This window comes from Sinocyclocheilus rhinocerous, unplaced genomic scaffold (genome assembly GCF_001515625.1).
Source record: "Sinocyclocheilus rhinocerous isolate Xijiao unplaced genomic scaffold, SAMN03320098_v1.1 scaffold153, whole genome shotgun sequence".
Classification (NCBI taxonomy): Eukaryota; Metazoa; Chordata; class Actinopteri; order Cypriniformes; family Cyprinidae; genus Sinocyclocheilus; species Sinocyclocheilus rhinocerous.
This window is the reverse complement of record NW_015660878.1, coordinates 4,033,213-4,054,739: the sequence shown is the minus strand read 5'-3', so window position 1 is coordinate 4,054,739 and position 21,527 is coordinate 4,033,213. Positions and strand designations below refer to the sequence as shown.

General features: G+C 36.8%; 4 protein-coding genes across 5 annotated transcripts; 2 read left to right on the top strand and 2 right to left on the bottom strand.

Annotated features, from left to right (window-relative positions):
• Positions 1-565: 565 nt before the first annotated feature.
• LOC107725538 (DNA damage-regulated autophagy modulator protein 1-like) lies at positions 566-4,157 on the top strand. The gene is made up of 7 exons (XM_016534814.1): positions 566-808; positions 1,421-1,488; positions 2,057-2,199; positions 2,494-2,671; positions 2,858-2,916; positions 3,019-3,111; positions 3,607-4,157. Exons 1-7 carry the CDS (start codon positions 678-680, stop codon positions 3,649-3,651), a joined length of 717 nt encoding a protein of 238 aa, XP_016390300.1. The 5' UTR covers positions 566-677; the 3' UTR covers positions 3,652-4,157.
• Positions 4,158-4,766: 609 nt separating this feature from the next.
• On the bottom strand, positions 4,767-7,346 carry LOC107725528 (WASH complex subunit 3). Its single transcript, XM_016534805.1, has 7 exons — positions 7,152-7,346; positions 6,969-7,067; positions 6,808-6,873; positions 6,407-6,529; positions 6,179-6,295; positions 5,454-5,518; positions 4,767-5,336 (listed from the first exon to the last, which is right to left on the bottom strand). Exons 1-7 carry the CDS (start codon positions 7,200-7,202, stop codon positions 5,243-5,245), a joined length of 615 nt encoding a protein of 204 aa, XP_016390291.1. The 5' UTR covers positions 7,203-7,346; the 3' UTR covers positions 4,767-5,242.
• Positions 7,347-8,129: 783 nt separating this feature from the next.
• Positions 8,130-15,128, bottom strand: LOC107725658 (CWF19-like protein 1). 2 transcript variants are annotated; one of them, XM_016535005.1, is made up of 14 exons: positions 14,954-15,128; positions 13,650-13,734; positions 13,481-13,565; positions 13,292-13,393; positions 12,158-12,372; positions 11,941-12,056; positions 11,780-11,864; positions 11,172-11,321; positions 10,316-10,442; positions 10,092-10,171; positions 9,739-9,948; positions 9,266-9,385; positions 8,574-8,671; positions 8,130-8,451 (listed from the first exon to the last, which is right to left on the bottom strand). In XM_016535005.1, the coding sequence occupies exons 1-14, from the start codon at positions 15,052-15,054 to the stop codon at positions 8,307-8,309; spliced, it is 1,719 nt and encodes a 572-aa protein (XP_016390491.1). In that variant the 5' UTR covers positions 15,055-15,128; the 3' UTR covers positions 8,130-8,306. The 2 variants fall into 2 exon arrangements, with proteins under 2 accessions (XP_016390491.1, XP_016390492.1); XM_016535006.1 differs by lacking the exon at positions 14,954-15,128 and adding an exon at positions 13,896-14,139.
• A 200-nt stretch (positions 15,129-15,328) lies between these two features.
• On the top strand, positions 15,329-18,551 carry LOC107725659 (kelch-like family, member 42). The gene is made up of 3 exons (XM_016535007.1): positions 15,329-16,128; positions 16,201-16,394; positions 17,807-18,551. The coding sequence occupies exons 1-3, from the start codon at positions 15,362-15,364 to the stop codon at positions 18,262-18,264; spliced, it is 1,419 nt and encodes a 472-aa protein (XP_016390493.1). The 5' UTR covers positions 15,329-15,361; the 3' UTR covers positions 18,265-18,551.
• The last annotated feature ends 2,976 nt before the right edge of the window (positions 18,552-21,527 follow it).

Below are 21,527 nucleotides of genomic sequence, written 5' to 3'. Positions count from 1 at the left end.
TATATATATATATATAGGTATATGTACTATCATACACCATCGGAGAGAATGTTTATTTAACAATCCATTTCATATTTTATACAAATTTTAAATATATATTATTTAAAAACTATAAAGTGTTTTAAAAAAATAAATATTTACATTTATAAAACTGTTTAAAATTGTGTGTGTTGTGTTGTGAACAGAAAGTAGGCATAATAATAATTTAATGCTCTCTTTTCTTTTCTGTGTTTAGTAGCCATTTAAAGATATCTTGGTCAAAAATATTGTAATGCCTGCTTTCAAAATTAATCTGCAAATAGCTGACAAATAGCTGAAATACAATTCATTACTTATCAAGACAAAGTTTTTTTTCATGCATGTAAAAAATGTAAAGTGAACAGTGAGATTTATCTCAAATGTAATTATGCAGTGAAAGAAAGAAAGAAAGAAAGAAAGAAAGGCTCTGTGCGTTGTTCACATGTGCTGGTGGTAATAGTATATGGGTAAAACAATGAGGAAGAGAAAGATTCCCAGTGAACACGTGACACTATAGATAGAGTAATAAACGTCGAGTTATTGTTCATACAGTATGTGTTCAGTGAAGTATCTGTGTCTTAATGTCTGATCTCTGCTGTCCACTTTGCTTTTGTCTCCGTGAATGGTGATGCACCGCTTACACCCAGCCCTCAGGAGAGATGTTTTGGTTCATGCAAGGAATGTGCTTTTTACCTACTTTTCTGGTAATCTGGTCATCGAGTACGTTCATTATATCTTACATCATCGCTTTAGTTCGACGAGATGTTGATGTTATCCTTCCTTACATTAGGTATGTCACTCGTCTTTTTATCTTGAGCTTGATTTTAGTTTGGCTACACATCTGGACTATACAAATTCACAACTTTTAAAATAACATAAACCAGAAATAGCTTATAATAGCCTATAAAGTTATAATATAGTAACAAGACTATGTTTAAACGGGCATTTATATACAGCTGCTAGATTTAAGAATTTGAAAAAAGTTTTTGCAGACAGTTCGTTTAGTTTCGTTTTCTACTCAAAAGTTGTATGTTGGCTCGAGTTCAAAATCAGTATTCAGTGCAGGAAACAGGACAAACTCTTTAAAGACTATAATATAATATAATATTATATTATATTATATTATATTATATAATGTGTATATTAAATAGTGTCATAGCCTATGTAATTTTATATATATAACAATGATAACACCCAATACTAATTAATAATAAATATTTTTAAGTCAAAGTCATATTAATGTATTGTAATGGTGAGGCTTCACTTTTATTGTCATTCAGTAGACTGTGGAACTTGTGTGTGTTTAAATATAAAATATTGCAAGTTTATGATTAAATGTTTCTGAATTGCTTCACAAATATGAATGTTCTTTTTTATTATTTCTGTGAATGTCTCTGAAAAGTGATACAGGGGCCACTCCACCTGAGAGCTGTGTGTTTGGATTCATGTCGACAATAAATGCCTTTGCAGGTATGACTAACAACCAGTCATTTGATTTCAGTTTGATTTGATTTCCAGCTCATACTTCAGAAAGTGCAAATCCCCCACCAGCAGCTTCAGGAAACTCCTTACGATTAGGCTATCTGTGTCACAACCTATGGGAAATTGCACAACGTGAAGTCAGCCGCAAACAGCTTGGTTTTGACATGTGAGAGGAAAGCAGTGGGAATGTCTCGAGTGTACTTTTCTTTAGTAACAGTGGAATAGCACTCATTCGGGTCTCACTTCTCTTTCTGCTGAAAACGAAAACATATTTTTTTCCCATCCGTGACACAGCTGGAGTTCAGTGTGTTATAATACAGCACCACAACTAAAACCTCAAAACAACTGCAGAAATGAAACTTAATGCCAAATCACAGGTTATCAGTGCAACAACCATCATGGCAACTCTACTGAATTAATTTTTAACCTATATTTTCAGTGCATTATCCTGCTTAAAGCAGTTGTATTCTGTTTAAATGCATGAGTGAATATTCTTTACTGTATTGCACAGCAATTTCCACTGTAGTTTTAATCAGTAAAATCAATTGTTTCCCAGCCTTTGCTACTATGTATGCTGAATATAAATTTGTGGAGAGAGTCCATGAGAGAACCGGCGCCGTGTCCCCTTGTCTGAACAAGGTTTCTTTTGCTTTTGGCATCGTCTCTTGTGTCGGCATGTGTTTGGTGGCTACATTTCAGGTATATCTAGTTCAACCAAGAACTTTTTACTCACTTTTTTACTCAATTTATTTACCTTTGTCATTCCAAAAAAAGCTATTTCAAAAAATGTCCTAGTGTGTTATTATCCATATAATGAAAGTCGTTGAGATCCTAAACTGCTTTGGACCCCACTGACTTTCACTGAACAGATGAAAACAAAATATCTCCTCGTGTTTCACAGAAGAAAGAAAGTCATACAGGTTTGGAATGAAATGAGGGGAGTAAATGATAACTCTCTCTTTAATGGTGCTCATGTATGTTGTTGTGTTCTAGGAGACGACGGTGATGCCAGTCCATGATTTCGGTGCTTTACTCTTTTTCTTATCTGGGGTTACATATGCTGTCATTCAGAGTGTGATATCGTACCAAGGTCTTCCTTATGGATGCTCTAAGTCCATTTGCCATTTCCGTGTGTTCTTCGCTGGACTGGCTGCTCTAGCTGTAATACCCAGTATCCTTTCTCAGCGGTACAATATGTGCTATTGGTTGACATTCTGAATGTAGTTTTGCTAGTGTAAACTGGCATCTGCTTACATGGCTGGTCATTCAAATCCACACAGCATGCTGATTTTCCATGTAAAGACATGCGCTGTTTATATTTCAGATCAAACAGATTGTCTTTAACGCCTTATTCCAGCAATTTTTTGTGCAATTCCTGTCGGAACAAGCCAACTTCACTGGGACACCAATGATAAGGTACAGTTCATGTCACTAACCACACATTCCAGTGCTTAAATTGTAGCAAAAATGTATTGCTGAATGTTTAAAGTTGCTTGTCTTGTTTTCCTGCTTCTAAAGGACTACACACTTCATATAGTGAGTGTCGCATGTGAATGGATCACTACTTTCAGTTTTGTCTTCTTCTTTTTAACATACATCAGAGAGTTCCAGGTGAGTATTTAAAATTAGACTTACACTATTATTCAAAAGTTTGGGGTCAGTCATTTTTAATTAAAAACGAATACTTCTATTCTGCATAGATGCATTCATCGAAAGTGAAACTAATCAACTAATCAAAAGGGACAGTAAATACATTTATAATAAGTTTCAAGTAAATACTGTTCTTTTGAACTTTCTATTTATCAAAAAAATACTGAAAAATTTTCAAAGGATCATGTGACATTGAAGACTGGAGTAATGGCTGCTGAAAATTCAGCGTTGCCATCACAGGAATAAATGCCATTTTAGAATATTTTCAATTTTACTGTATCACATAAACACAGCCCTTGTAAGCAAAATAGACTTCTTTCAAAACCATTAAAAAAAAAAAATTTTTAAACTGACCCCCAGCTTTTTTCACATTGTTCCAAATCAGAATTATATTAATTCGGATTCCTTTTAGTGCCTCCAAGATCATATTAACGTTTCTTTTATTTCTTTTTACAGCAATTCACACTGAAACTGACTGTTAATTTAATAGAGTATTCATGACCTTGACATCATACCGTTACAGAATGTTTCACTGTTTTTGTGCATTTTAGAATTGTATTTTTATACAACTTACTACCTTTTTCATGTTGAAAGATCTGCTAAAGTACGGTGTAATCATTGGCAGTGTATCTTTTTGTAGCTTGTATCTTGTTCTAGAAAAAGGGCATAAACATGTACTTGAAATGTAATCTAACTACTTGATGCCAAACAATTTATAAAGCTGCTTCATATTGATTCTTATTTTAGAAAGCATTTATGATCAGCCAAGACAGAATAGTTGAGCAAATTCTTATTCGCATTACTGTCAAATCAATCTTTGGTTATAGTTTGAACTTCTTGCTTTATGTTGTTTTACTCCACAATCATTCCGAAAATTCAGTGCAGCTGAAAGTGAGCAACAGGTGTGTTTTAATCTTGCACTTTATGAAGTGGAATTTGAAAAAAGTCCATGCTTGCACAATGTGTCTGACTTTGTAATTGTGAAATAAAAACACATGATGATGATGTGCATGACTAAAGAAAAGTGATTGCTTTAATATTTGTAATGATAGGAATAACAGCATACACTACCATTCAGAGGTTGTGTCAGTTACAAACTATTTCTTTTTCAAATAAATGCTGTTCTTTTAAACTTCATATTCGCTCACACACACACACACACACACACACACACTCACACTCACACACAGATTTCTGAAGGATCATGTGACACTGAAGACTGGAATAATGGCTGCTGTAAATTCAGCTTTACATCACAAGAATAAATTACATTTTAAAATACATTCAAATAGAAAACACTCATTTAAAATTGTAATAATATTTCGCAATATTACTGGTTTTACTGTATTTTTGACCAAATAAATGCAGCCTTGGTGAGCATAAGAGACTTCTTTCAAAAATAAAATAAAAATCTTACCAATCCCATACTTTGAATGGTAGTGTAGGTTTTAAAGTAACTTAATTTCACTGAACTCAGATATAACAACTTTTAATAAGTTAGATTTGGAAAAGACAATATAAGCAAATCTGTATTGACTGTGCAACACAATAAGTATTATTAGAAACTTAACAAAATCTAACACATAGTCATTTTTGTTATTGAAATTACTGTGATTCAAAGTCAGTTTAAGATCGTTGCAACTAAAGCTAAATTTACAAACATAAAAAAAAAATTACTCAGCTACATTCAATTTATGAACAGATTTACAAGGCTGATTTCATAAAAATCTACTTCATAAAAACACTCACTGCATCTTTTTATTGTTATTAGATGTACATACTAGGCATTTAACATGTACATGTCAGGCAAGAGATGAGATATGCATGACAATTCACATGAAAGTAGCACTTAGACTTAAATTGACCAATTATCATCACAATCATTAGCAATCTCACCTAGTGAGCAAGTGCCCTCAGAAACCATCACTATAGATGTCAAGTATGCCGTCTCTGAGATGTAAAACAAACTTAGTGCCATCACTAAGTGTCTGTCCTCTGTAAGGACATTCAAGTGCATTTACCCTCCTTTGAGATGAGCAAGGCTCAACACAAATCCAACAAAACGCTCATTAGCCATGAGGGGCGGAGCTGATCAATCGCTGAAAGATGATTCGCTGCCTGAGCTGTCATCATCTTGCTCTTCCAATCCTTTTTTGCCTTCATCTGGAACAGGTGCATCAGGAGTACTAAAGGGAAATGCAAGAAATCTATTAGCTACAATATAAACACTTCATTGTCATACATATAGTGACTATACACATGCATAAATAGTGCATAATATTTTTATTGTTGTTTACACTTACTCTAGCAAACCAGGGTCCAAACCCTCCATTACCATCTTATTTTTAATGGCCATGACTGGAACACCCTGAGCGAAGGAGCAAAATATTGGCATATACATGAACTTTCCACGTTAGTCATGACTAGACAAAATGTGAGTTTGTTAATGATGAAACTCAGGTTATGATTTAATTTTAAAGGAAGATGTTCACCCAAAAATGGAAATTTCCTAAAAATTGACATCCAAGATGGAGATGAGTTTATTTCTTCATCAAAACAGATTTGGAGAAGTTTAGCATTATGTGACTTGCTCACCAATGGAAGTTCTGCAGTGAATGGGTGCCGTCAGAAAGAGAGTCCAAACAACTGATAAAAATGTCACAATAATCCACAAGTACTTTTTAAGTAATGCAGGTAGCATTATTATAAATTATGGACCGTTATTCTGCCCAGAAGTGATGGATTAAAGTTAAAATATCTTAGTGATGAATGTGTTTATTACAAACATGCCGTTTTCACTTCACAAGAAATTAACTGATGAACTTGAGGATTATTGTGATGTTTGTATTACCTGTTTGGCCTCTCATTCCGACGGCACCCATTCACTGCAGAGTGATTGGTGAGCATGATGTAATGCTAAATTTCTCCAAATCTCTTTCCTACGAAGAAACAAGCACATCACCTTGGATGGCCTGAGGGTGAGTAACTTGTCAGCATATTTTCATTTTTCATTACCAAAAACACATACCACTTGCACCATTTTCAGGTATCTGGCATATCGCGGGTCCTTGGCTACAGTCATCACATTTTCCGCTGGGGCCTCTGCTTTCGGCTCCTGAGGGGCCACTTGTACTTGCTGAGATGCCTGAATGGACAAAGACTGTGTATTAACACCAAATATTTGCCATTATGGCTATAAATACCTCAATACGCAGTGGGATAAATGAATTATGACAATGACATGAATAAATGTTACCTCAACAGGGGGACCTAAAGTGGGGCCCGTGGCATGACTGCCAGCCGCAGCAGGACCGTTTGTCTCTGTAGATGATCTCACTCCATCCACTGTGACATCTTCCAAACCAGGAATAGAAGCTAACTGCAAATGTATACAACATATTTTTTAACCAGTTCAACCAGGATAAGCCTAAAATAGTGGTTTCTATTGAGCTACTGTATTACATTTGTTCTACTTTTTTATTATTATTATACTATACTGCTAGTGCTGCATTAAATTTTTTTTATTTTTAAATATTACCTACTCATTCATTTTTATTAATTAAATTATAATTCTTTTGTTGTTAATTATTTACACTTTTTCTCCCACTGACCCCTAGCACTCCACCGAGGCCCCTAAAAAACCCTGCCTTGATTTACCTTTGCTTCCAAAATGCTTAGTGTGGTCTCAATCTGTTGGATTCGTAATGATACTGTTGCTAGTTTCTGGAAAAGAAAAGAAAAATCTTCAGGCCATTTACACTTTCAGGAAATATATAAGTTAAGGTAGAGGGGAATGATGTGTTGACAGGTGAACATACCTCCTCACATACTGTGGAAAATCGGTTCAGGAACCTGACGGTGTGGACGATGAACTGGTTGAGGAAAGCGACGATTCTTCGTTGTTGAATGGCTGGAACCTTAAGAAAGAAAGTGTAATGATCACTATTATATATGTCAGACGATCATGTGAGCAGCAGCTGATGTTGCAATGTTAAACTTACCTTTGTAAGATCTACTCCCGATCCCACGATGGGCAATCCGTCCTCATCCATGTCAACAACTCGTTTGCTTTTTAACTGTCACAGATACACAGATTTCTACGCTTTAAATGTGCTAAAAAGGTCAGGACTGTGCAACAAATGCATCGTTGTGAAAATAACTCCTCACGTGACTTCAGTGCCTCCTGCAGCACTTCCGCTTTCTGAACATAACAAAAGTCCCCGACCCCTTAAACTAGAATCGTTGTAAATACATTTCGTGTATTTTAAGTACAGATAATTTTATTCCATTTATAAGTATTTAAATAGTGTGTTTTACATATTAGTTTGCGATGTGAATTAAATAAATAAAAAACAATAAAAGTCTTTAACTACTACGTTATCATAATCTCTGCTCACACAACGAAAATTCGCCTTAATATTCGAGCAAACGCGGAAAGTTTCACTTTATAATTCATTTTAGTGACATTTATAAATAATACGTGAGTAGTTAGGTTACACATTATTCTTACCATTTATAATTATTTACTAAAACGATGTAACTGCCGTTGTAAGGCACTACCTTGTAATGGTCATAACTTTTAACTTTGTAAGCAAATAATGGCACTTGGGTTATATCTGCTTTCTTCTACAGTAAAGTAATAAATATTACTTTAATATTTAGAGTAAATAATATTTATCGTATTATATAAAAATGGATATTCAACAATCCATAATTAATAGTTAATTTCCGTAACTATTTTGTTTCCTTAGTGTCTTCTTTTGTAGGCTATGAGATGACATGGGTTGTTTGTGTACTTTAGCACAAGTACAAACATCAGTAAAATCTCAAAAGGACATCAAAACAAGCAGAGGACGTACACCACACTGTTACTACAAAAGAGAAATGCAGATTTTACAAAACTGAAAAATGACTTTAATTATGAGTCACAACAAAATTCCACACTTAATTGTATATAACAGATGAGACACATCACCAAAAAGTTATCTTTTGAAAGACCACTGTGACAACAGCCATTTCCTAACTGTTTGCAAATGAAAGGAAGAGGAAAATGTATATGGTGCAAAATTTAAAAAGCATAAAATGATAAAATAAACAGTTGACACACTGAGTTCATTAACGTGAAGGGATCAAGTCAGATGTATCTGAAACGTTGCTCAGTCGTCGAGTGCGAAGTCGAAGGGCTCAAAGTCAGAGCGCATTTGTTTGGCCTGATCCTCTTCCTCCTCTTTTGTACATTTGCACTCTCTCCAGTCGGCACGCATGGGGATGTTCAACAGCGCCTCGCTCGCTAACACTTCCCTGAGGCCAAACACATATATACAGAATGTATAGGCACTTATGCAAAGCACGTTTTTACAGACAGGTCATAAACATTCAAATATTTATAACTCATGGTGATGAACTGTCTGTGTAACAATTACCTGCCAAACTGCAAAGGGAAATTTTTCTTGATGCGATAAAACAGCTTCTCGCCCATATCCAGCTCCACATAAAAGTAGGGCGTTCCCGGAGGAGCAATCTGTAATGGGGGATATTACAGTTAGTCACAGTGCAAAACAGATCCTCTTGGTCTCCTCATGATTTGCTTTCTCATTCACTTCATAGATAATGTTACATTGATCAGTATATCAGAGAGAGTGAAAATGAGTGTAATCTGACAGCACTTAACAAGAGAGCACAAACCCAACTGACAAAAAGCGCTTATCACATGCTGTGTGGTATCGGCGTTTGGTATCGGGGCATTTTAACGAGTACGAGTACGAGTACAGGAGGCCAGTATCGGGCCCGATACCGATACCAGTATCGGTATCGGTGCATCCCTAATGAAAAATAAATGCTTGAAATCCAGTCTAGCCTTTCAAAACATTTAAATGTATTTAATTTTTAAATTCTATTTTAGATTACATTCAGATGTGATTTCAAGGTGCCTTGTGAATTTTGAATGTGTTTTTAGCTTAGACCACAAAAACAACAAACAAATGCATATTTATAAAAAATAAACACAAGTATACATGAACATTAAGTCCTAGAGAAAAAAAAAAAAAGTGTACTCAACCACAGCTGACAATTTTTTTTGTGTGTTCAGTCTGAGATGGACACAGATGGCATGTACCTGTTTGAGGTCTGTATGAGCTGGAATCTCCATCAGTTCTATCTGCTGCTCTTCAGCTTGTGTCATGAACGCCTCCTTGATGTCTTCTGTACTGCACTTCTCCATGGGCACCGGCACTACCTGAGGACGACAAATGAAGTTTCCGTTAAACCAATTATGCATTGCTTTCTCATAAGGAGGTCTTCGGGAAATCATGTATTTGGTCATCACTGGGAGCACATCCCTCAGAAATGGTTATTCGCCAGTGCAGACAGACTGTCTATCCGCTCAGACTTAAACTGATGAAATGATGTTGAAGTCTGTGATTGGTGGAGGGCTGGGCGTCTCTCACACCCTTCACGCTGCTATCAGTTTACCAGACTTTCTTTTTCATATATGTGGTGCTGCTTAGACTGACCTGGGATCTGTAAAGTTCAGTCCATTCAGGCAGACGCCACAATCGCATTATGAATCAGACAAAATTTAGTATGGACCTGTAGTTGAAGGTGCTGGCTGCGGTAGTTCCTCTCAAACATGATGCACCGCTGGGCTCTGCTTTTACAGAACTTCTTGATGGCACTCTTGTATTTTTCCATCTCTTCAACCACCTCCGATGCCAAATCCACCACTGACTGGTAATGTCCGATGGGCAGCAGGAGAACATGGTCAGGAGTAAGACTACCCTTAGCAAGAGCCATGTAACACTGGAAACAGATTAGTTAAGTTAAAGCATAATGGTAAAAAGACAGCAAAATTGACCAATAACTTATCAGTTGGTATATTTTTTTTATTTTTAAAGCTTTCTAAAGTGACGTTGGGCTAGAGAATACATATTTTGTGGACTCACATGTGTTCCGATGCTTATGACCAAGTGCTTCTCGACTTCTGGACTCGCAAGGCAGAACCAACAGGGTCCAGTGGGCTGTGCTGTAGGGAGAGAAGAAATCAAGGCTTGAAATATGTTATGCTGAATATTTCTACATAAGGTAATAAAAACAGCCCAGTTTGATGCATTAGACTGATGTCTTTCCACTCCATTAGAGTGGAAAGACTGCAGGTGAATGGACTCACGGGGTCTTCGGGGCTGTTTGGGATAATTAGGTCTGTCTCCGTCTGTTTGTCTCTTCCTGCCGTGACGCTGCTGGTGCTGTGGTTTATTCTGGCCCAGATCAAAAAAGAACTGGGATGCTGGTTCCTCCTGAAAAAAAAGTTCAAATGATCTTTTCACTGAAATAAGGTACACTACGAAAGAGCCTTCTTTTTTTTTTAAAAAAAAAGCAAGGATGCACTGAATTACTCAAAAGTGACAGTAAAGACAATAATAATGTTTTAACAGATTTCCATTCAAATACATACTGTTCTTGTTTTTAAAATTTATTTTTGGCGTATTTGCCTTTTTATTATGAAAGGACAGTATATGAGACAGGAGAGAAATAGAGGGGGGGATGGAATCAAGAAAGGTCCACAAGCCGGGACCCAAAGTGCAACAGCGCTATATGTTGGTGCATTGCGCTTGAGGCTATTAGTGCCATACATAGTTCTTTTGAACTTTCTTTTCATCAAATAAATCCTGAAAAAAAAGGCATCATGCTTTTCCACAAAAACTGATAATAATAAAAGTTTTTTTGAGCAGCAAATCAGCATATCAGAATGATTTCTGAAGGATAATGTGACACTGAAGACTGGAGTGCCATGGAATGCCATCACAGAAATAAATGACATTTTAAAATATATTCTAATAGAAAACAGTTATTTTAAATTATAATATTTTTTTCACAAAATTTCTCTATTTTTGATCAAATAAATACAGCCTTGGTAAACATAAGAGATTTCTTTAAAAACTAAAAAAAAAAAAAAATCTCACTGACTCCAACCTAATATACTTGCATATATTAACTATATGCAAGTAAAAACTGCACACACAAACCTCTGTGCCTGTCATAGAGGGTGGCGGTTTTTCTTTCTTCCCATCTTTCATAGGTTTCCTGTAGGGATTTTCTGTGACATCCTGAGGCTGCTTGACTAACTCTGCAGGATCCATGTTTTTCATCGGGACAATGTTGAACGCATACAAATACTATAAGAGAAGATCAACTTTACAGTTAAACCACAAATTCATTCTCTCTAGTAATTAGTTTCATGTTAAGGCTTATATTAAAATTCGATTTCCTCTAAAATTTAAAAATGAAACACTAAAAACTAAAAATCAATGCTACAAGTGAATTCAGCTATGATAATATTATAATACGCAGTATAAAATATAGATGTTAATTCTGAGATTTGCTAAACATTAAACTTGTGTTAATGAATTAATGTTTTTAAAATTACATTTAAGCAATGCTATTATTAACTAAAACTTTTTTAAAAAATCATTTGAAATAGAGCTGAAATTAAATATAGCAACTAAAAGAAAATAACTTCTAAAATTAAAAACAAAAAAGACACATTTAATACAACCAAAACTAATAAAAATGACAAAAACACAAAATTACAATAATAAGTAAAACTTTACCAAAAAAAACAAAAAACGCACACCTTCTTTTTGGTAGGATTGTTGACAGTTGCCAAAGCGATGAATCTACTGACATGCTGAGCATTCTCTTGAAGGACCACATGATTCCTGCAAATTCATACACATTTTGTAAAACAAATATCATCTGAAAAGCAAAACATATCCTAATGCTGTAATGCCACACCTGTAAGGCAGCCTCTCATAATGCACCGCTTCCAGTCCCGCAAAATGGTAGCGGGGCTTCAGCTTGTCGGCGAGATCTGCGATGGACGAAACCCCACAAAACTTTGTATCAGTTTCCTACAAAAGGGCAAGAAGGTAAAAGACCCCTTGAGCACACATTCATGAAATTCCTGCAAAACTGATCCAAATGTATTAAAGGAGCCCAACAAGGCACTGACGGGACTGTTTCCATACTGCCATACGCCTCGAGGCCACTGCGAGGTCAGGAGAATGTCCACTCCTCGAAATTTGGAGTTAGACAGAAGCGGGGCCACCAGGGCAGTGATGTCTTTAGAGGTGAAGCAGTGTGAGGGAGCAGGTTCATGTTGAGCTTCTCTGCCACTGACATAGGCGATCTGAAGCCCCGATGCCCCTGTGAAAATGCCTCTTCGACCTGTGCAAAAAAAAAAAAGGCATACTTGTTTAACTCAAATTGAGAGTTTCATTTTTAAGCATTACACAACCCTGCACCATATTTGCTGAATGAAATCCAATACTTGTTTCTTACTAATTTTGGGATGCTGACTGGAAAAATAGTGGCCGTTTTGCTCTAGCATGTCACACGTTCTCAGTTACAAAATATGATGTGCATTTCATATCATTTTTGCTTTTGACAACCACTTGCAAAGTGAAGTAGTTTTGTATTAATCACCAGAACCACGTCCACAAAGATTTTTAAATTTATGAATGATTCTCAAGACATTATTTTATGCCTAATCATGAGCTTCAAGGTTAGAATTTTGGCCAGTGACAGAAGAAAACGCATATATTACCCAGATGTTTTTGCTACATCTGTGAGTGTTTTACTACATCCAAACAGTGACATAAAAGTGAAAAAAGCTTGTGCATTTACAAACTTATGTAAAGTTGAATGCACTCAATGGAGTATTTGAATTTTTTTCACTCCTTTACAGATTGTAAGTTAAATGATACATTTTGAGTGTAACATCTGACTGATTTTGTTATTTTTATAAGTGCATTAAAGCTTGCAAAACTTATGTTTTTGAATTTAGCATTTTCATATTGGTTTTTTGAAATTGTGCTGAATTTTTTTTTCAAGACGCAGGGCTGTGTTATGGATCTATCTTTTTAAAATTAATTTTCACTTATTTGCAAATCAAGAACATCTACCAGAACCACAATCGACAAAAACGAAGAAAAAAATAAGTTGAATGAATGAATAAATAAATACACATATATATATATATATATATATATATGCCTCACAATACATACATTTATACACTACAAGCCAACACAAAATTGCAAATACTTATGTCTTCTACTGATGGAAGGTTATAGATCAATCTTACCCAAACATGTGATGTTTTCTGCCAACTCACAGCCATCAGAGTTTGGGAAATACTTCACAGTCTCTTGGCTGGCTGCACCGAGAATGTATGTGTGAATGGGTGCTGGGGGATTAGAAAACACTAACTAATTCAGTATAGTGCTTGGTGTGATAAAAAAAAAATCTATTTAAACCTAAAAGGAAACCTTACCCTTTTTGGCACCAGATTTGTATGCTTCCCATTCTGCTTCAGCCTCAGGAGAATTTCCAAAAAATTCACCAACACACAGCAGCAACTGAAAAACAACATTATCAAATTAAGCCCACAGCTGGCTCTTATGCTTGTCGCTTTAAAATAAGAGATACACGTGCAGACTCACATCAAATTGCCCGCTCTTTTTCTGAATGGCGTTCACCCGGTTGAACAAAGCATTTATTCTTCCTTCAACGTCACCACTTGCGAGTCTGAGAGGGAATGAAATATAAAAACAGCGTGGACACACAAAAACACGTGAGTCTTTTACACGCACACTTCTATCTATTCTGTTTATTATGACTGTAAATCACTGATTACGAGCCAACTAACATTCACATATGCCCCCTTTCAACCCAAAAGCAACACTTACACTCGTAAAGGCTTATCTCCCATACCGAATAGTATATAAATGTTCTTAAAGATTCTTAAAATTAATGTCTCTTGTGTCCGAGCATTGGAGTTAAAACTGTGTGTGTCGACAAAATAAACCCTGTCAGAAAAGAGAGTAAACGATTTCGGCCGCCTATTTATGAAATATACACCTTAAGGAGAAACTTAGTTTTTTTTAAGTGCTAAAAATTATTAAATGCATTTGATCAACTACATTATATAAAGTATAGAATTTATAAACGCGATAATAAATTACAAACCTAAAACCACATCAAGTTTCTCTCCGGAGGAAATACAAAGGTGGTACAGTAAAAGCGTATTAAACGCCTCAAGTATGCGCACATTATTCGCAATATCAGCGCCACCGATTATCACTTTATAGAATACTATCTGTTAAATTACACATTTATAATGCATATTAACAACCTATTATACAACCTAAAATATGTTATTCTAACGCGTTAATCTAACATTTTCATATAACGTATATCAAAACACATACCACTGCGCAAAACTGGGACGAGCAGGACGCAACGTGACGCAATACAAACCACAAGACCAAAACAGGAACTGATTTACATTTGAAAACCCGAAGTGCAGAATGTAATAAACGACAATAAACTGCCATATTATTTAAACTACAACAACGATTTCTATAAGAGCTGCGTTGAAATAAGTGCAAATGGATCGCAAGTGCAAATTAGCTGACTGATTAAACCTGCCAAATGAAATATATCTAAACAGGCAGATTGATCCATAAAGCATTATTCCTTTAGTGTATGTAGACCATCCGTTTGTTTGCGTTTGCGTCTGCAAATGACGTGCTTGTTTATGAAACATATGCATGCACGTGAGCTGAATGCGCTGAACATTTCCATATATAGGCGTTTGGCATCAAGCGCTTCTAATCGCAGCTGAACAACAAGCGCTGATCCCAGAACGGCAGACATGACATCCCCCGAGCAGATCATCGAGATCGTGATGGATGACAAAACGTACAATGTGAGTAAAAGCAAACTGATCGAGAAGAGCGATTACTTCCGCGCGCTGTACAGCTCCGGGATGCGCGAGTCAGCGGAGGACTCGGTGCAGCTGCGGGGACTGAGCGCGCCGGGGCTCGAGCTGGTGCTGGAGTTCATCAACACCTCCAAAGTTCAGGTGGCCAACGAGACTCTGGAGGACCTGATCGAAACCGCATCCTTCCTGCAGGTCACTTCCATTTTAAAGCTGCTGCTGTCGGAAATCAAGCAGGAGAACTGCGTCGAGCTCTTCAAGCTCTCGGACGTCTACGGGATGCATGATCTCAGAAAAGCTTGTTTGAAATTCATGAGCTGCTATTATCATCCCATGCTGCGCAGGCCGGAGTTCAGGATGTTGCCAGCTCCTCTGCGGGATCAGGTCTCTAATCGCAGCTGAACAACAAGCGCTGATCCCAGAACGGCAGACATGACATCCCCCGAGCAGATCATCGAGATCGTGATGGATGACAAAACGTACAATGTGAGTAAAAGCAAACTGATCGAGAAGAGCGATTACTTCCGCGCGCTGTACAGCTCCGGGATGCGCGAGTCAGCGGAGGACTCGGTGCAGCTGCGGGGACTGAGCGCGCCGGGGCTCGAGCTGGTGCTGGAGTTCATCAACACCTCCAAAGTTCAGGTGGCCAACGAGACTCTGGAGGACCTGATCGAAACCGCATCCTTCCTGCAGGTCACTTCCATTTTAAAGCTGCTGCTGTCGGAAATCAAGCAGGAGAACTGCGTCGAGCTCTTCAAGCTCTCGGACGTCTACGGGATGCATGATCTCAGAAAAGCTTGTTTGAAATTCATGAGCTGCTATTATCATCCCATGCTGCGCAGGCCGGAGTTCAGGATGTTGCCAGCTCCTCTGCGGGATCAGGTCCGAGATATGCGCATGAAAGGCACGGCCACTTTAGTTGCAATAGGAGATTTCACTGACACCTGTCTGGACTTGGCAAATCAAGACGAGCCTTGGTCTATGTTGAGGTATAATGAGTTAGAACAACGCTGGAAACCTCTAGCCAACAATCTTCCTCAGGACATGATCAATGTCCGAGGATACGGATCTGCTGTGCTGGACAACTACTTGTTCATTGTTGGTGGATACAGAATGACAAGTCAGGAGATCTCTGTGGCCCACTGCTACAACCCCTGCAAGAATGAGTGGAACCATGTGGCGCCTTTGAACCAGAAGAGGTACAATTCACTCTTGATCTGGCCATTTATTGTGGTTTGTCCAGTGCAAGTAAGTGCTCTTTCTGTGTCCAGATCCAACTTCAAGCTCCTGGCTGTGAGTGGGAAGCTGTATGCGGTTGGAGGTCACTGTCTGAGTACGGTGGAGTGTTATAGTCCAGAGCAGGACTGGTGGACGTGTGTGGCGTCTCTGCCTGATCCTCTCGCTGAGTTCTCTGCCTGTGAGTGTCAGGGCATGATCTACGTCATGGGCGGTTATACCTCTAGAGGTGTGTTTTCCTGAGAGATGGGTTCATTCACCAACACATACACACACACAATTACTTTCTTATGTTCTTGGTCTTATATTGTGGTTAATTAATCTCTGTGTGTTTTTCCAAAGAAAAAATGCTTGTCTTTACTTACCTTACTTATGAAACTTTTTTCCGGTTTCTCTTATTTTTAAACTAGATTTTTTCTCCTTTTTTCCCTAATTTATCGGTATCAACTAGCGTAGGATATCTGATCCTCTTATTTAAGATATTCTAACATTTAGATTACATTTTCCTCCATTTAACACTTCATCTTTAAAACATTAATTATAATCTTTATCAAATCACAAAATGAATATCCATATTCATATCCATACATCAATATGTATTGTGCATTATAAATAAATATACATTACAAAAGATATATATTGTATATTATAATGCTGTGATGCTTAATTCACTTTGTCATATTTAATATACTTGTTGTAAAATAGTGTAGAATTTGTATTACTACACGGTTATTTAGCAGTTAGTGATCATAACAAAAAAAATTGTCGCTATTTGCCATAATTTTAGTAAAGGTACAAAATTACCTTTGAGTGAGTATTAGATTATGGCAAAGGTAGCAGCAAAAATATGGGAAATTATGATAAAATATATTAAATGATTATTATTTAATTTAACAGCATCGCCCAATATTTAATATATTTTATTGTGCTTTCTCATTTACCCTTTTTTTACTTTTAGATAATTGTTGCCATCATCTAACACTCCAAGGCCTGGTTTCACAGACAGGGTTTAGACTAGGATTAGGCCATAGTTCAATTAGGACATTTAAATAATTTTTATAAACATGCCTTAGAAAAAACATTACTGCTGTGCATCTTGAGACGAAACAAAGGCACTGATATATTTTTATAAAGTTTCTTTCAGTTGAAACAGCTCAGACTTACATTTTAGTCTGGGACTAGCCTTAAGGCTTGTCTGTGAAACCAGGGGAAAGATTATTAAAATTATGTCTAATAATATAATTATATATTATGGCCGATAACTGTTAAATAGCCAATAACCTACCAATATATTGTGTGTCTGACAGTGAAAACGTCTTAAAAATTGCACCAAAAAATTTCAAAATGATGATTTTTATTTGTTATGGAATACTGTGCTTATTTTAAAGGATGTCATTTATGTTGGACAATAATCCCTCGTCTCCATCAACCTGTCACTCACAACCATTAGCAAACAACAACGATTCAGTCAATTCTTGATGGACAAAAGTCTGGTCCTACATTTGAGAAGCCATTCATCTCAGATACTGTAGATACATCTTAGTAGGGAAGAAAAGCAACTGCAATTTCCTTTAAATTACTACATTAAAATGATCTTTTATGATTCAGTCATCTCAGTGTTTTTCTCCTAATGTCTGACAGATAGGAACACCAATGTACTGCGTTACTGCCCCGCCTCAGACACATGGTCCGTGTTCCGTTCCTGTTCGGCTCATGTGCGCAAGCAGCAGATGCTCTCAGTGGAGGACACCATCTACCTGGTGGGTGGCTACACACACGAGCTAGAACCTGCAGAACTGGGGCGGCGGAGACTCAGCCAGACGGAGGACATGCTGACGGTACAGTCCTACAACGTGCAGACGGGAGAATGGTTGCAGCTTAAGGAAAACACATCAAAGTCTGGCTTAAACCTCACCTGCACGCTGCACAACGACGGCATCTACATTATGAGCAGAGATGTCAGCCTGCCCACCAGCCTGGAGCACCGCGTCTTCCTCAAGTACAACATTTTCTCAGATGCCTGGGAGGCTTTCAGACGTTTTCCTGCTCTGGGACAGAACATGCTGCTTTGCTCTCTCTATTTACCCAATGTCCTATGAGCCACATTGTTCACGCTCTGGGCATCTGGAGAAGACTGCAGACTGCTGGGAGCACCGATTTTGTTGTAGCGAGCCCAGCCAGGTCAGAAGTGGCAAGTTTGCTAGAGGTTTACCACAACGCTTTACTAGATCGGATTGATCAACCAACACAAAGAACCTGCAGGAGACATTAAAGGAATAATATAGCCAAAAAATGAAAATTTGGTCATTATTTACTCCCCCTCAAACTGTGAGACTTTTAAGAGAGCGTCTGAAACATTTTTTAACATTCAGCTTTTGTGTTTCATGGAAGGAAAAAGTCACATAGGTTTGAAACAACATGTAAGTGAGAAAATGATAAATAATGACAGATTTATTTTGGTGAAATAGTCATTTAAATGATTATTTCTAAATAAAGGTCAACAGTTTGACTTTGATTATTAAAATCAGAAGTCAAAAAACCTCAATATTGAAAGGAATAGTTCCCCCAAAAATGAAAGTTTGCTTAAAATTCACTCACCCTCAGGCCATTCAAGATACAGATGAGTTTAATTCTTTATCGGAACAGATTCAGAGAAATGTATTCAGCATTACATCTCTTGCTCACCAGTGGATCCTCTGCAGTGAATGGGTGCCGTCAGAATGAGAGTCCAAACAGCTGATAACAACATCACAGGAATCCACAAGTAATTCACACGCCTCCAGTCCATCAATTACCATCTTGTGAAGCTAAAAGCTTTGTGTTTGTAATAAACAAATCCACCATTAAGGAATTTTAACTTTAAAATTCAAGTCCATAATCCTAATCACTTCCTCCAGTGAAAAATTTCATTCCCTCTTGCCCTCTCACATCAAAACACATTTGTTTAGAACGGTTTTAGACTTGTAAACAGTGCTTGATCTGTGCATATTTCTCTTCTGATTCTGACAAGATGGCTTTTTCACTGGATAAAGCAATATTATAGATAGATGAATCATATCTTTAGCCAGAAGCAACAGTTTGTAGTTTAAAAACATCTTGATGGATTTGTTCGTTACAAACACAGCCTTTTTTCACTTTACAAGATGTTGGTTGATGGACTGGAGTCACATAGGTTACTGTGATGCTCTTATCAGCTGTTTGGACTCTCATTCTGACGGCACCCATTCACTGCAGAGGATCCATTGGTGAGCAAGTGATGTAATGCTAAATTTCTCCAAATCTGTTCTGATGAAGAAACATTTACATCTTGGATGACCTGAGGGTGAGTACATTTTCAGCAAATTTTCATTTTTCGGTGAATTATTCCTTTAATATCTCCATCAGAAGTTCTGTTGAGGTATTCAAAAGCAGTTTTAATATACATGTATAATTTTATTTATCTTGGCAGAAAGAAAGAACACTACAAGAAATGCACCAAACATTTTCAACCTGCACAGAATCTTCTAATGCCAATGCATGAACAGTACCTTAAAGATATATTACATGACATATACAGATTTACTACTACTAATATCCAGATGCACAAGTGAAGGCTTCAGATTTATAAAGCCTGCAGATGAAATGAAAACATTAAACTTGCATAAGCTGATTAAACAACTTAACATGAAGGGTAATTAAAGACATCAAAGAGATAGTTCACTCAAAAATGAAAATTCTGTTATCATTTACTCACATTAATGTCATTCCAAATCTGTGTAAATGTCTCGCCCTTTTTTGTCCATAAAATTAATGTCAGTGGGGTCCAATGTTGTTTTGGACCACACTGACTTCCGTTAAATGGACAAAAACTTACAAATTATTAGAAATATCTTAGTGTTTCGCAGTGGAAAGAAAGCAAAAACACGAGGGTGAGTAAATGCTCAGTGTTAGCATTTTTGGGTGAACTGTGCCTTTAAGATCCAATGAGCCAGACTAAATGGTGATTGTTGAAAATGTTATAAGACTATCTGTGCCTGAAAAAGTCGTTGATTTTTGACTTAATTACACTTTCAATAGTCTTAGTTGAATTATTTCATTCTAAATACTGTATATCTGGAGAAGTGTCTTAAACTGTTCTGCACAAATGAAGCACAAATACATAAGCGCCTGACCTAACCGCTGTGATGTATTTTTGCATTAGGCTGAGTGAGATGACTTGCTGAGATGTTATTTTGAAAGAAAAGGAGATTAATTTTATTTTAAGTGTTCCATTTACTTTTGGTTTTATAACCTTTAGATTATTTTTCATATGTTGAGCCAAAATGGATGATGGTTTTGTTGAGCATTCCCAAGTTGCCTTGAAAATGTAAAGGAGTAAGTTAAATAAAAATGTTCAGGGAAGCAAATAAAAGGATTTATATTACTTATTTCTTTTTGTGTCTCTGTTTTTACCTTTATGCATTCAAAATGTCACTTGTCCTTCTTAGTGAGGTCACCTTCTGTTGTTGTCCTGACAGAGGAAGTCAATGCATAATCGGCTGTCCATAGACATACTGCAACGTCCTATCAGTCAGATCAGCTGTGTCATTGTTGCAGCAAATGGGTGAGATGCATCGGATGAACTCATTGTCTTTGAATCAGACCGTTGTCCACTTTCTGTCCTTCATTCATTGTCTTGGCATCTGCACTGTAGATTCTGTCCTGTGTCTCATAGCATGTGTATGTCCTGGAATGACTCTGGTCACTGGGTCTTAAAGTTGAGCAGATGTCCCAGCAAAGACAAGCCACCTGCAGAGATAATGGTGGGGCAATGGATGGCCAGTGGTGGTTAAGTGTGACAAATTAGTTATCAAACATACTGATAGAAATACATGTTTAAAATTAGTAAGTGGCAACATGATTCAGATGATCGGATATTTAAAAAAATGCAGCTTATGATATAAATGCAATGTTATATTTTTAATAAAGCTGAATTTAGTCAAATTAAACTAAGAGATTCTTACCTGATTTGTTAGACGAACATTTCATCCATGTTTTACAGGCATACAGCAGATAATTTGATTTGAACATATACAAATTTGTTTTCTGCATGTGTTTCTATGACGACAGACTCGAAAAGCATCAGTTCTCTCAGAATGCTTTGGACTTTTACTGTATACTGATGACTAAAGGCAACTGAAGAGAACTGAATTAATTATATAATTAATTACATACATTATAAAACGGGTGTTCTATCTATTGCCAGTACCAAATCCCTTTAGGAATTCAGCAGAAATCAAATAGGTAGGCTGTGAAATCTATAGAAAATAATAATTGTAAGAAATAATGTAAAATTTTTGCCCAATGAACATGTAGCTTTGTAGGACAATAAAAATGTTTTTTT